General features: G+C 39.5%; 1 protein-coding gene across 4 annotated transcripts in view; it reads left to right on the top strand.

Moving 5' to 3' along the window:
* Positions 1 to 3093, top strand: part of GSPT1 (G1 to S phase transition 1) — a 41841-nt gene extending 38748 nt beyond the window's left edge. For all 4 annotated transcript variants that reach the window (XM_059693193.1, XM_059693191.1, XM_059693190.1 and 1 more), the window contains exon 15: positions 2604 to 3093. In XM_059693193.1, coding sequence (XP_059549176.1) covers positions 2604 to 2656 — 53 coding nt within the window. In that variant the 3' untranslated portion in view covers positions 2657 to 3093. The remainder of the gene's footprint in view (positions 1 to 2603) is intronic.
* The last annotated feature ends 9091 nt before the right edge of the window (positions 3094 to 12184 follow it).

The raw sequence follows: 12184 nt of genomic DNA, 5'->3' as shown, positions 1-12184 counted from the left end.
AATTATGTAAATTGAATTAATTCATTCCAAACACCCAAATGATTCTGTTTCAACTTTTCTTATATACAGTACATGCTTAATGTACTGTTTAATTTATAAATAAATACTTCTTTTCTTAAATTTATCAAACCACCCCCTACTAGCCTTAAAGGAATTTTTTTCTGTATCATTGCCTCCGAAATGCTGTCACCCGCTAACTGCTTTTCCTTTATCCAAATTTGATTGCTGTTTGTGAGTACTTTCAGACCCTTGGCAACATTAGCACTCTTTTTAAAAAAAAAAAAAATTTTTTTTATTGATTTCAGAGAGGAAGGGAGAGGGAGAGGGAGAGATAGAAACATTAATGATGAAAATCATTGCTCGCTGCCTCCTGCATGGCCCCCACTGGGGATTAAGCCTGCAATCCTGGCATATGCCCTTGACCGCAGTCAAACCCGGGCTAGGGCAGTGGTCGGCAAACCGCGCTTGCAAGCCACATGCGGCTCTTTGGCCCCTTGAGTGTGGCTCTTCCACAAAATACCACATGAGGGCGCGCACGTACAGTGCGATTGAAACTTCCTGGCCCATGCGCAGAAGTCGGTTTTTGGCCTGGGTGAGTCTATTTTGAAGAAGTGGCGTTAGAAGAAGTGGGAGGTGTCGGTCCGTCAGGTGACAGGAGACGCAGTGTGGGGGAGGTTCACCGAGGTCGACCCCTCCCAACTCTCCCATCCACACTCGTGTGTCTGAAACAAGTATACAAGACAAGTGTGGATGGGAGAGTTTTGGAAGGGGTCGACCTCGGCGAACGTACCTCAATCAGATTGAGGACGTTTTTAGCAAAGGCCAGCTTAAGAGTACCCTAATTAAGTTAATAACAATGTACCTGCCTATATAGTTTAAATTTAAAAAATTTGGCTCTCAAAAGAAATTTCAGTCGTTGTGCTGTTGATATTTGGGTCTGTTGACTAATGAGTTTGCCAACCACTGGGCTAGGACAACATTAGTGTTCTGTCCTTTGCTTGTTGTCTGAGACCCCTTTTGTAATGCTGAAGTATCAGCATGAAAGGATTGTCAGGTGGAAAACCCCGACATTTTTTTTTTCTGTGAACATCTTGGTCAAGAACCAAATTGTTCAAGATGGGAGACCTTTGAGAAATGAGGTTTCACTGTAGTAGGTTGATTTTTAGTTTTTTTCCCCCCATAAGATGGAGAGCCCCTTTTAACATCTTTGAGATAATTCATACTATGAAATAGACCTGTTTTAAGTGTACAATGCAATGAATTTTAATATCTTTACAGAGTTGTGCAGTCATCGCATTCTAATTTTAGAATGTTTATTATAGCTAAAAAGAAGCCCTTTTACCTATTTACAGTTATCTCCTACTCCTACCCCCAGACCTAGGCAATCACAGCATTTTTTTCTATTTGCCTTATTGGATAAGCCATATACATAGAACATAAAATTTGTGGTCTTTAGTGTCTAGTTTATTCCACTCAGTATGGTGTGTGTGTTTTTAAAAATCTTCACTGGAGGGTGGCTTTTAAAAAAAATTATTTTTAAGGAGAGGAAGGAGAAAAAGGGAAACATCAATTTGAGAGAGACATCAATCAGTTGCCTCCCGTATATGTCCAATAGAACCTGCAACCTAGATATGTGCTGCCCTGACCAGGAGTCAAAACCACAACCTTTTGCCGAAACCGGTTTGGCTCAGTGGATAGAGCGTCGGCCTGCGGACTGAAGGGTCCCAGGTTCGATTCCGGTCAGGGGCATGTACCTGGGTTGCGGGCACATCCCCAGTGGGGGGTGTGCAGGAGGCAGCTGATCGATGTTTCTCTCTCATCGATGTTTCTAACTCTCTATCTCTCTCCCTTTCTCTCTGTAAAAAAAAAATCAATAAAATATATTTAAAAAAAAAAAATACCCACAACCTTTTGGTGTACGGGTTGACACTCCAACCAATTGAGCCACCAGGCCAGGGTCACTCAGTGTGTTTTTTGAGATTCAACCATGTTATATATCATGTATTGTATATGCCATTCCTTTTTGTTGCCAAATAGTATTCAAGTGTACTAATATTCCACATTTTACTTTTTCTAAGAGATTTTTTTTTTAATCCTCACTGGAACATACTTTTCCATTGATTTTTAGAGAGAGGGGAAGACAGAAATATTGATGTGAGAGAAACATATTGATTGGTTGCCTCCTGCATGTGCCCTGATCAGGGCCCCCGGGCCAGGAAGGAGCCTGCAATCAAGGTACATGCCCTTGACCAGAATCAAACTGGGGACCCTTAGGTGTGCAGGCTGACACTCTATCCACTGCACCAAACCAGGTAGGGCAAGAGATTTCTTATATAGGAAATCATGTCTTTTCTTCAGCATCTCTCCCTCTCCCCCTCAAAAGATCCACTTATTAAGATTTCTTAATCAGAAATCATGTCTTTGTTGTCAGCAAGACGCTTTTTGTCAGGCTGAGGTATCAGCATGAAAGGGTTGTCAGATCCAAAACTGAAGTTAATACTTCACATTGTAAACATTAAGATTTAAATTAATAACCTTTAAATACCTTAGATGGCTTTGCTGTTAACTACTGAAAAAGTTTTTTGTTTTTGTTTCATTTTCAGGTAAGACCATTGCAATTGGAAAAGTTCTGAAACTGGTTCCAGAGAAAGACTAAGCATTTTCTCGATGACCCTGCACAATACTGTGAGGAAAATCGACTGCAAAAGCCTACTTCACACCGCCTTCTCATATTTTCTGCCCATTGACAAACCTCTCCCCATATTTTGCAAGACAAAATTCACAGCAAAAGTCCACATTATGTCAGCTTTCTCATATTGAGAGCTCTGCTATGCCACTGTTGAATTTTTCCCAATATTTTTTTCTTCCCCTCTCAAACTGCTTCCTTGGACAGATTTGGCAATAGCTTTGTAAGTGATGTGGACATAATTGCCTACAATAATGAAAACCTATAGAAATTTTTTAATTTTTCATTTTCCCCTTAGGCATACATAGTCTTTTTCCCCCCAGGCAGATCATTCTGAGTGTGCGAGTGTGTGTGCACATGTTACAAAGACAACTACCATGTTAATAAAATATTCAATTTGAAACCCTTTTCGGTATTTGAATTGCTTTTGAATAATGTTTTTTATCTGGATATAACATTGTTGCATTAGCTTTTTAACGTTACCAAGTAATTGAATGCATTTTATTACTTGGACTTTTCTAAACTCTTTCCCTATACACTACTTTAAATGAGGCATTTACAAACAGTATTCAAGTTTGTATTAAAGGAAAGAATTAGTTTGACCTCTTTTTGATGGTAATGCATACATATAATTAAATACCTTTCTGTAACTGTGACACTGCTTTATTAGATCTATCAGTTATTTTTGGTCAATTTATATTTTAACATTATTTCTTAAACACAGTAAATTGTTTTAAAATAAAAGCATACTGTAGTTTTTATAAGAAAGCATAATTGTACCCCTACAATAAATTCCATTACCATGTTAAATTAGTGGAATTTACAATAAAGAAAGCATGGTGAGACCTGGCAAAACTGCCTCCTTTAGAATTTATAAGAGCTGCATGCATCTAGTAAGAAGATTATCAATTGGAAGTGCCAGATCTACAAATTACTCATTTTACTATTTGTATCACTGATTTTAAACGTTTGGGTGTTCCTTGCTGGTTAATGATAAATCTCATCCAGCAACTAAATGAACACATTCTTAGGAACCATCAGAATTTGCACAGATTACAGTTAACAGTGATAAGTAGAATCAAGCACAGTATAAGCTTTTTTCAACTATTTGAAATTGTTTTCTTAAATATAAAGCTGAAATTTGTTAAACTATGATTTGGATGAACCACAATGTAGCATTGTGGTGGTTTTTAGATTGAAGGATGACTTTCTGCTACAACTCATGACTTTGACATTTTTAATGAGAATAAATGGGAAATGGAAAAGAATTTCTGAGTTTATGGGAAGCCCCCCTTGATTTTGAGTGTTGCCATTTACTGAAGAAGACTTGGCCTCTTTTAGATTATAATTTATCTCTAAATAAGATACACTGTAATTATTTATTTAATGCATTAATTTAATTCCCTGTAGTCTTCCTTAGAAAAGAAAAGCCTAGTCAAACTAATTCCAATCACAAAACCTGAAACTTAATTTAACTCTTATTTTCTTAACTATAGAAATCCCATTCATCTCATGAATGGGCTATATTTTATGAACAGAGCAACATTATTCTCTTGCAGCTTCCTGTAACTATACTCATGGCTATTAAATTGCATGAATTTTAATTCTATTGTGTCTGCACATCTCTGGGCTTTTATTTTTCTGGGAAATATGGGAATTTTAATCAGTACATAATAACTTTTTGTACTTCCAAGTTAATAACAGAATAGTAGTAATTGCTTGGATTTTAATGAATCTTTAAAAACTCAAGAGTTGTTAAAATTACTTCTAAAGATATATCAAGTTCCATTTTTAAATTGAACACATTTTAAAAACCAGTTATGCTTGCTATTAAGACATTTACATTTTTAGAATATTATGTGCATGTTGCCAACACTCTTAAGTAAAACATGGCTATTAACTGTGAAGGGCCTACATCTAAAAGGTAATTATGGAAGAAAAACTTCATGAATTCTTGCACATTTGTGCAAATAATTATTTAACAATAACCTCATTGTTAAATTAACCAACATCATATGCTTTATGAGCTTTGACATTTTTTAGATAAGTATTCTTAAAGTTGCTGCATTTTAAATTACAATGGATAGTTATTTGGATGGGGAAATAAATGACTGAAATAAACTGGCAGTGTGTGGTGATGTTGGACCTTTAAAAAGCAATACAGATTCCTATGCTGTCATTTTGTCTTCTGCAAGTGCAGGTTTGTTTATATGGTTGACAATGCAAAAATAGAGGACAATTGGCAGCAGATTTGGGATATTACAGACCTAAACATTTCATCTTTAACATAAATGTGTTAGAACAATTGTCTTTGCATCTTTTTACATTACTGATGTTGTTTATACAACTTTCATGCTAGATTATTTAATTATAGTTTTTTAAAATTAACTGAATTTAAGAGAAGATAGATACCATTGAAATAAATGTCTAAGTAATTTGCTATTCTAAACCCTTATTTCTTACTGTGGGGGGCTGGTATAGTATCTATTTCTTGCTTTTAATTTGCAAAAAAGGACTTGCCCAGTGAAAATCTATGTGAAATCAAGAGTTGAACTGAGTATGTATTGCCATGAACTTAATGTAAACAAATAGTAAAGTTGTTGAATTAAGCCCATGTACATTTGTTTGTTTGAATTGAAAGTCTTGATATGTGTGATAATTGAATGTAAAAACTTTGTAAATTGTAAAAAAAAGTCCAGGTTGTTCACTGTAACGAGGCAATTAATACTTCTCTGCTAGTTATATAGAGTACAAGAACTGCTTTACAATATGGGATGTACTTTGAGTGAGATGCCATCCTATCAGCTGAGTGCTACAGATATTTTGGGTCATAGTTTCAACCAGATGCAGTTTTGTAATCCAAGAAAAAGGTGAACCTATGCTCAAAAACTGCTTCCATGATGAACTTTTGAAAAAAGTCAGCTAAACTCCCTGGCAATCTTCAGGAACACTATTTATGACTAATTACTCCGTGATCTTTGATGACTATTCCACATGACAGCACTATAGCACCTTTCATCATTGGCATGGACTTCCTCATTGACTGCTGCTTCATGGATGGTAGCTTCATTGCTTTGGGTAGGGATTTAAGGTAGTCAAGGGACAAATACACAATTTTTATTACAGCTCTTAACATCAGGCAACTATCAACCTTTAAAATCTTTGTGAAAATTCTGGTTCTAGCACTATAGCTCTGATTGTAGGTTAAGTGTTATATTCAGTGTTGGCCTACCTTATCAGAATAAACTGTGCTATCAATCCTCTCACAGACATATGTAAGGTAGATAGCAATCAATAGGATTTAGGGGACGATTTTCTGTCTCCAAATAATACAGTTTTTATTTCCTCCAGCAAATTTCTCAGTGATTCTAGCAGATAGCATCTAATTCATTCATGATCTTGTTTCTTTCTTTAGAGGTCGTGCCATGGCAGCAACTTGTTAAATAAATGTAATTACATAGCACAACTCAAAAGACTAGATTTAAATTTAGCAGCCAGTTGGTGATATTAGATTTGATAGTAAATGGAATAGAAATGTTCTTATATTCCTGTAGTAGTTCAGTGGACCCCATTTGAACCAATTTACTGTTGGAATTCAGACAGGGTAGATTTGGTTCAACTTGTAATGGTTTTGGCTCTAGGATATTCTTGATTTTCAATATCCTAGAACATATTAAGTCTTCCCTTCAATAAATACACTTTCACATACCTCTAATCCTATGCTTCCTTGAAACAGTAATATGCTAGCAAGTTGTTTACTAAGGAATGTTACAAGGGCCCTGGAGGAAATGGTGATTAAAACCTTTATGTTCTCCAACATAAGGGAAAAGCAGAGGCACCATGTCTGATTAGGCAGAAAATTACACAGAATTTCTTAAACAACTCTTGGGATGGCAATTGCCTTTTCTGCCTTGTCACACATGCCACTGTGCCATTTAAAAATTAACGTGGAAACCTCAGGTTTGTCCCCTCTGCCAGGCACATTAGCTTAGTGCTTCAGATGTCAGCCCAAGTCCCTGCTACCTCCTTTCCTGCTGCCCTGGAAGAGTATTTGTGCTGGAGCTGGAACTCCTGCATTCAATCCTCAGGTGATCATCCACATGAATTAGGTGAAACAGGTCTGAGCTTTGAAGGTCTGCATTTTAAGAACTTGCAAGTGGGCTCGCAGAAATCAACACATCTTAGTTAGTTTCTTCTGTTTGTTCTAAAGGAAATGTGGATCTCTTTCAGGCCAAGATTTAGAATCTAGTTTTCACTAGACAGCAGGTTAGTACCTAGTTCTCATTTAAAAAAGAGGTGTGTGTGTGGGGGGGGGGGGGGGGGCTAATTAGGTTTGCTGGTTTTTTAAGAAACTAAATTCCAAAGCATGGCAGAGTGCTATAGGTAGGAATTAGGGGAATCCGAGGTAAAGAAACCTTTTTCTTATGATTTGTAGCTACCTACTGTGCCTGAATTGGTGCCTGTGTGAGGATTAAGCCCTTCGTCTGCTCTTGCAATTACTCAAATGACAAGTTTAAAAGTACTTGCTTTTGTAATAATAAAAATTGTCACCTACTCTTTTGAAGAATTTGTCTGTTTGTTTATAATTACCTGCATTATATCAATTTTCTGTACAATCCTTTTTTTTTGTATCAAGTATTGGAACCATTTACCAGCATGGACCTAATTAGATGGATCTAATAAGCTCTGTCACATAAGGAATTTACAAACATGGTCTGCTTGCATATAGTATGCAAGGCCTTTGTACAGTGTATGATTCTTAACAAAACAGCAACCTGATAGGAAGTTACAGATGCTTAACAATAAATCAAATAACTATATAACAGTATGTGGCTTATGAACAGAATTGAGGGAACATCAATGATTCTGCCAAAACTACAAACTTCTATTGTTCAGAATTTTAAATAATGATCAAGAGACCATATAGTACTTGTCCTTCTTTACAGTATAAAGGCAAAAAGAAATTACTGATAAACAAGCATTATACATTTCCGTATATACTCATCTTTTATTACGGAGTTAGGATGAGTTCTTGTTTAACATTAGGTGAAGGCAATCACTTCAGGGTTTTGTTCCTCAATATCTAGTATGGGTGTTTGACATTAAATGAATCTTAGCTTAAAACTTATGAGCAAGTTTGCCATGAAAGCAGGGGTTCATGTGAAAGTTCTAAATAAATGGTTTGACATTTCCCACACTTTTCAATGGCCAGCTCTCCAACTCAGTCCATCAAACATTGGGTTTGTTGTTGAAAAAACAACTTTCTTAAATGTGTTTGGGCATCCAACCATACATAGGCAATGTACTGCAGTGAGCAGAAAACTGATGGTAGAGAATTTTACACTTCTTGACCCATGAGACCCCTTTCAGAGACGTTCTCTGAAAAACAGCATCAATACCTTGGATACTGCAGATTTGTAGTGAAGAACTATATACTTCCCAACCTAGAATAAATGATGGCCATTAGAAGTGTATGCTCTAATTACCTTATTTTCTTCCCAAGAGTCTTAGTCCGTACATATTAATTTTTTAAAAATAATTCATGCCCTGGTTGGTGTGGCTTGGTTGGAGCATCATCCTGAGTACACTGAAGTCGGATTCTATTCTCAATCAGGGCACATACCCAGGTTGTAGGTTTGATCCCCGGGGCACATTCAGTAGGCAACCAATCAATGTTTCTCCTTCCCCTCCCTCTAAAATCAACAACAAAAAATCCTTGGATGAGGATTTAAAAAGAAGTATTTCGCCCTAGCCAGTTTGGCTCAGTGGACAGAGCGTCAGCCCACAGACTGAAGGGTCCCAGGTTCAATTCCAGTTAAGGGCATGTACCTCAGTTGCAGGCTTGATTCCCAGCCCTGGTCGGGGTGTGTGTGGGAGGCAACCAATCGATGTGTCTCTCTCACATCGATGTTTCTTTCTCTGTGTTTCCCTCCCTCCCTTCCATCTCTGAAAAAAAAAATCAATGGAAAAATATCCTCAAAAGGGGATTAATAACAAAAAGGAGTAATTCACATATTTGGTTCAAGATACTTACATAGGGTGTCCCCCCAAAATGTATATATACACTTTGAATAACTATTCACTCCAACAGGTTAAATATGAAGGAAGAAACATCAATTGAGCTATCAGCTGTTAAGTGTGTGTACATTTTTTTGGGACTCCCTGTATTTAGTTTTCCTTTATCACCATTGCTCTAATATAACTACCTGTAGTTATATTCCTTCACAAGCACTGTTTATGACTTTGGACGTTACAAAGATCACTCCAACTGCAGGACAGAATGGACTACAAGATGCAAAACTGGAGGTAGGACAACCCAGGAGGCTGTTAGGGGAAAAAAATGATGCCCTACACTACTACGTAGAAGGGATAAGTTCAAGAGATATTTAATAGGAATAAACAAGATTTTATTATTGACTATATTTGGGGGATGAGAAAAGATTAACTCCTATATTCTGGGCAACTAGGCTGTTGGGGGTGCCAATGACAGAGAAAACAGAAGGAGCACTTTGAGGGAAAGATAATGAGCTCATAGTGGGGCATGCTGAGTATGAAGCTGTAATAGGACTTCTACATCAACAGTTGACGAGTTTCAAGATGGGAGGTCTGCAAATTTCTATTATCTGTTGAGGGATAACAAATCACCCCAAACTCAACGGCTTAAAAAAACATTATCTTGCCCTGGCCGGTTTGGCTCAGTGGATGGAGCGTCGGCCTGCGCACTGGAGGGTCCCAGGCTCAATTCTGGTCAAGGGCATATATCTTGGTTGCGGGCACATCCCCAGTGGCGAGTGTGCGGGGGGCAGCTGATCGATGTTTCTAGCTCTCTGTCCCTCTCCCTTCCTCTCTATAAAAAATCAATAAAATATACTTAAAAAACAAAACAAAACATTATCTTGTTACTAAACAAGGACTGGCCACCCATTGCATACAGAAGCCAATATTATGACATTGGCTTTTGAGAAAAGGTTTTATTGTGAAATCACCAGCAAGGAGACAGAAAACAAGGCTCAAATCTCTTCTAATCTAGGTGAGTTTTAAGAGGTTAGGAGAAGGAAGACTGGTATATAAAAGCACTGGCAGGGCAAGTTTTGATTGAAGAGCTTTGGACCTTGGCCATTTATTGAAAGATATGGTAAGGGGCTTCAGCACCAGATCTTCCTGGGACAACCGACCCTTGGCTTCTGAAAGAGTTCCAGAGTTCAAGTTTTGGTCATGTCCCAGTCGTTTTGTTCTGGGAGGTGGGGGGGAAGGGCAGCTTTGGTTCTGGGTGCAACTAGAGGTCAAATTGTCTCCTCTGAACATGCTTCAGCTGCATGACTTGTGGTTTTGGTTTGTGTCTCTGAAAAGCAACTCAATGTCTTGTTAGAAATAGGACAGAGCCTGTCTGAACTGATTCTGCAGTTACAATCACACTTTTTATGGGTCAGGAATTTGGAAGCAACATAGCTAAATGGTTCTGGCTCAGGGTTTCTCAAGACTTTGCAGTTATCTCAAGGTTTGATTGAGGAAGAATCCACTTCCAAGCTCACTCACGTGGTTGCTGGCAGGTTGCTTGAGGAGCCTTAAGACATGGTAGCTGACTTCACTCAGAGCAAGTAATATGAAGGAAAGAGAGAGCAGGAGAGATGGAGGGAAAAGAACACTCCGGGCAGAAACTATAGTCTTTATAACTTCATCTCAGAAGTGACATCCTGTAACTTCTGCTACATTCTATTTGATAGCACCAAGTCATTAAGTCCAGCCCACACTAAGCATCAAAGAATTTGTGAGCATGACATTTTTTAAACCACCACAATACCACATCCAAATTATTAACCTTCCTGAAGCACAGTTCATCACCACCTCCTCTTCTTTTCTTAGCACTAGTTCCAAAACCATGTACAATTTCTCCAGAGTATAAACCCTCAGCTAGACAACAAAAATTCCTTAACCTGCTCTTCTAGCCTCATCTCCCATTCCTCCCCTCTGCACATTCCTGATCCCGCTACTTACTACTTGCAAACACCACCGTGCACCTTCTCCTGACTTCATACCATTCCCCTGGCCTACCAGCCTCGTTCTCAAACTTGAATGCAGACGACACATCTGACAGCCCTAAGGCTCTTAACACATACTAGAAAAACTGATAAATGAAGCCGAATGTAACAATTCATAATCTTGTGCTCAAACTAGTTTCACCTTATACTAGATTCTAGAATAGGTAAGTGAGAGTAAGTAACAGAGATTTAAGAAAATTTCTTCTAAAATGGAATGAAGACAAAGTCATCATTAGAGATCAGCCGAATACCCATTCCTACACCTTTGGCAATGTGGAAGGAGCATTTTTTGGGGGGGAAACAACTGATATGGAAAGTCTCCTCTCATTCCTTCTCTCTCAAACATTTCCACAGCTAGTTCCAAAAAGACTACAACCATCCATCCTGAAGGTCCATTGAAAAGCTCCTAAAAAGAAAAAGAAGAAAACAAAAACGAAGAAAAACTCCCAAATAAACTATTGTTTATCTACATGCTGGAAGGACATTCCGAGTTAAAACAGATGAGGCAGAGCATTCTGTATTGACTTGGGCAACCTCCAAGATACATTAAGAGAAAAAACCCGCCTGGGCCCGTGTTTCCCAGTGGTTAGAGCGTGGCCACGCGCACCCAAGAGTCGGGGGTTCTTCCAGGTCAAGGGCACTCACTACCTGGGTTGCTGGTTCGCTCTGGGGGCGCACAGCCAGGCAATGTCTCTCTCCCTCTCACATCAACGTAAAAAGAGAGAAAAAGTCAAGGTACAGAACAATAAATAGACTTGGCTACACTTGTCAGAAAAAAAAAAGACCAAACCCAGCCACACACAGAGAGAAAAAAATGACACCAGCCATCCAGAGAGAGAAAAATTACAACTATTTCGTAAACATGCCTTGGGTACCCTTGGCAGGTTCCCAGGGGCAGTGGTCACTTCTGGGGAAGCGGGGCGGGGGCAGATTCCGCCGCATTCCGGCCTGCACGCTCGGTGTGGACGCTCTTACCTCCCACCTCAGAGGCTCTGGCTCCTCGTTCGGGGCCCCCCACCGTTTAACGACGCGCGCGGTGTTTCCCGCGCCTGATTCCACGTAATTCTCACCAGCGGTGGGGAGGTTCCCGCCACCTTCGTGTTGGAGGAGACTGGCTGGACAGCGTCAGTGGTTCCCCCCAAGTCACCGGACAGGTGGGTGGTGGGGCCAGAACGCCCCGCTCTCCTCACGCCCCTCGGGGCCTGCCCAAAGGCGGGGTCCACGGAGAGCGGGTGACCTCACTGGGTGCATGGACAGCCTCCTCTCCCGCCTCCAGGAGCTTGCTCGATGTCTTTTGTGAACGAGAGAGACCAAAATGTCGCCAGGCTGCTCCCCGAGCCTCACGGAAACACGGAGAGGTGTCACCTCAGAGACTCCGACTACAGGCGGAGCCACACACTCAGTTTGCTCGCGCCCGCCAAACCTCTACGACGCGACGCCCGGAAGTGACGCGAGGACC

Source organism: Myotis daubentonii, chromosome 4 (assembly GCF_963259705.1).
Source record: "Myotis daubentonii chromosome 4, mMyoDau2.1, whole genome shotgun sequence".
Classification (NCBI taxonomy): domain Eukaryota; kingdom Metazoa; phylum Chordata; class Mammalia; order Chiroptera; family Vespertilionidae; genus Myotis; species Myotis daubentonii.
This window is presented reverse-complemented; position numbering and strand designations above follow the sequence as displayed.